The 639-nt window shown below is 36.9% G+C and overlaps 1 protein-coding gene across 1 annotated transcript in view; it reads left to right on the plus strand.

Annotated features, from left to right (window-relative positions):
- LOC119594438 (G protein pathway suppressor 2-like) overlaps positions 1 to 639 on the plus strand; it is a gene marked incomplete at its 3' end in the record, with an annotated part of 24009 nt that overhangs the window by 8963 nt on the left and 14407 nt on the right. Inside the window, 1 exon segment of the mRNA XM_037943498.1 lies at positions 62 to 188. Within this exon segment, the coding sequence (XP_037799426.1) occupies positions 62 to 188 (127 nt within the window).

Here is a 639-nt window from a genome sequence, read left to right on the forward strand (position 1 = left end):
CTAACTCTAAGGTTTTGCACTTGAGAAAACCTACGTTTCACAACCTACTGACTTTCTACAGGGTTCTATGAAGAGATCACGCACACCATCTCCTCCCCCGCAACCAGGCTACCAACAGATCCCCTACAACTTCAAGAACCTGTCTGGGCATCCCCCACCAAGTGTACCTGTCTCTCTGCCCACAACCAGTATGTTTTGCATTGTTGTCATTGTTTTTTTTAGATGAGCTCTGGCAAATCCTGAGTTTTAGATTTTTTTAAGGAAGTTTTTTGAATGTTTGTAAAGGCTTTGTGTCATGAAGTTTTGTATTCAGGACTGCATGACCTGTGCACAATGTTGTCTTATCCATTACCCTTGTTGAGTGTCAGTAAAGCAAACCCTGAAATATTTTTGTTATTCCCGATTCAGTTATATTGTTATTACTCTTTTATTTTTTTAAGGATTTTGGGTCATAGAAGGATAAGAAATGTAAAGTGTTAGTTATGTTATTTGCTTGCATGCCTTTATATATTTGAATATTTCTTGCATCTTCACAGTGAAAAGTTTCTTCCAAATTCACACACTATTGTAAAAGTGGATCGAGGATTGCCATTAGTATTTGTATGATTGGCTTTGTTTCTTCTTACTTGTACCATATTA

This window comes from Penaeus monodon, chromosome 33 (genome assembly GCF_015228065.2).
Source record: "Penaeus monodon isolate SGIC_2016 chromosome 33, NSTDA_Pmon_1, whole genome shotgun sequence".
NCBI lineage: Eukaryota > Metazoa > Arthropoda > Malacostraca > Decapoda > Penaeidae > Penaeus > Penaeus monodon.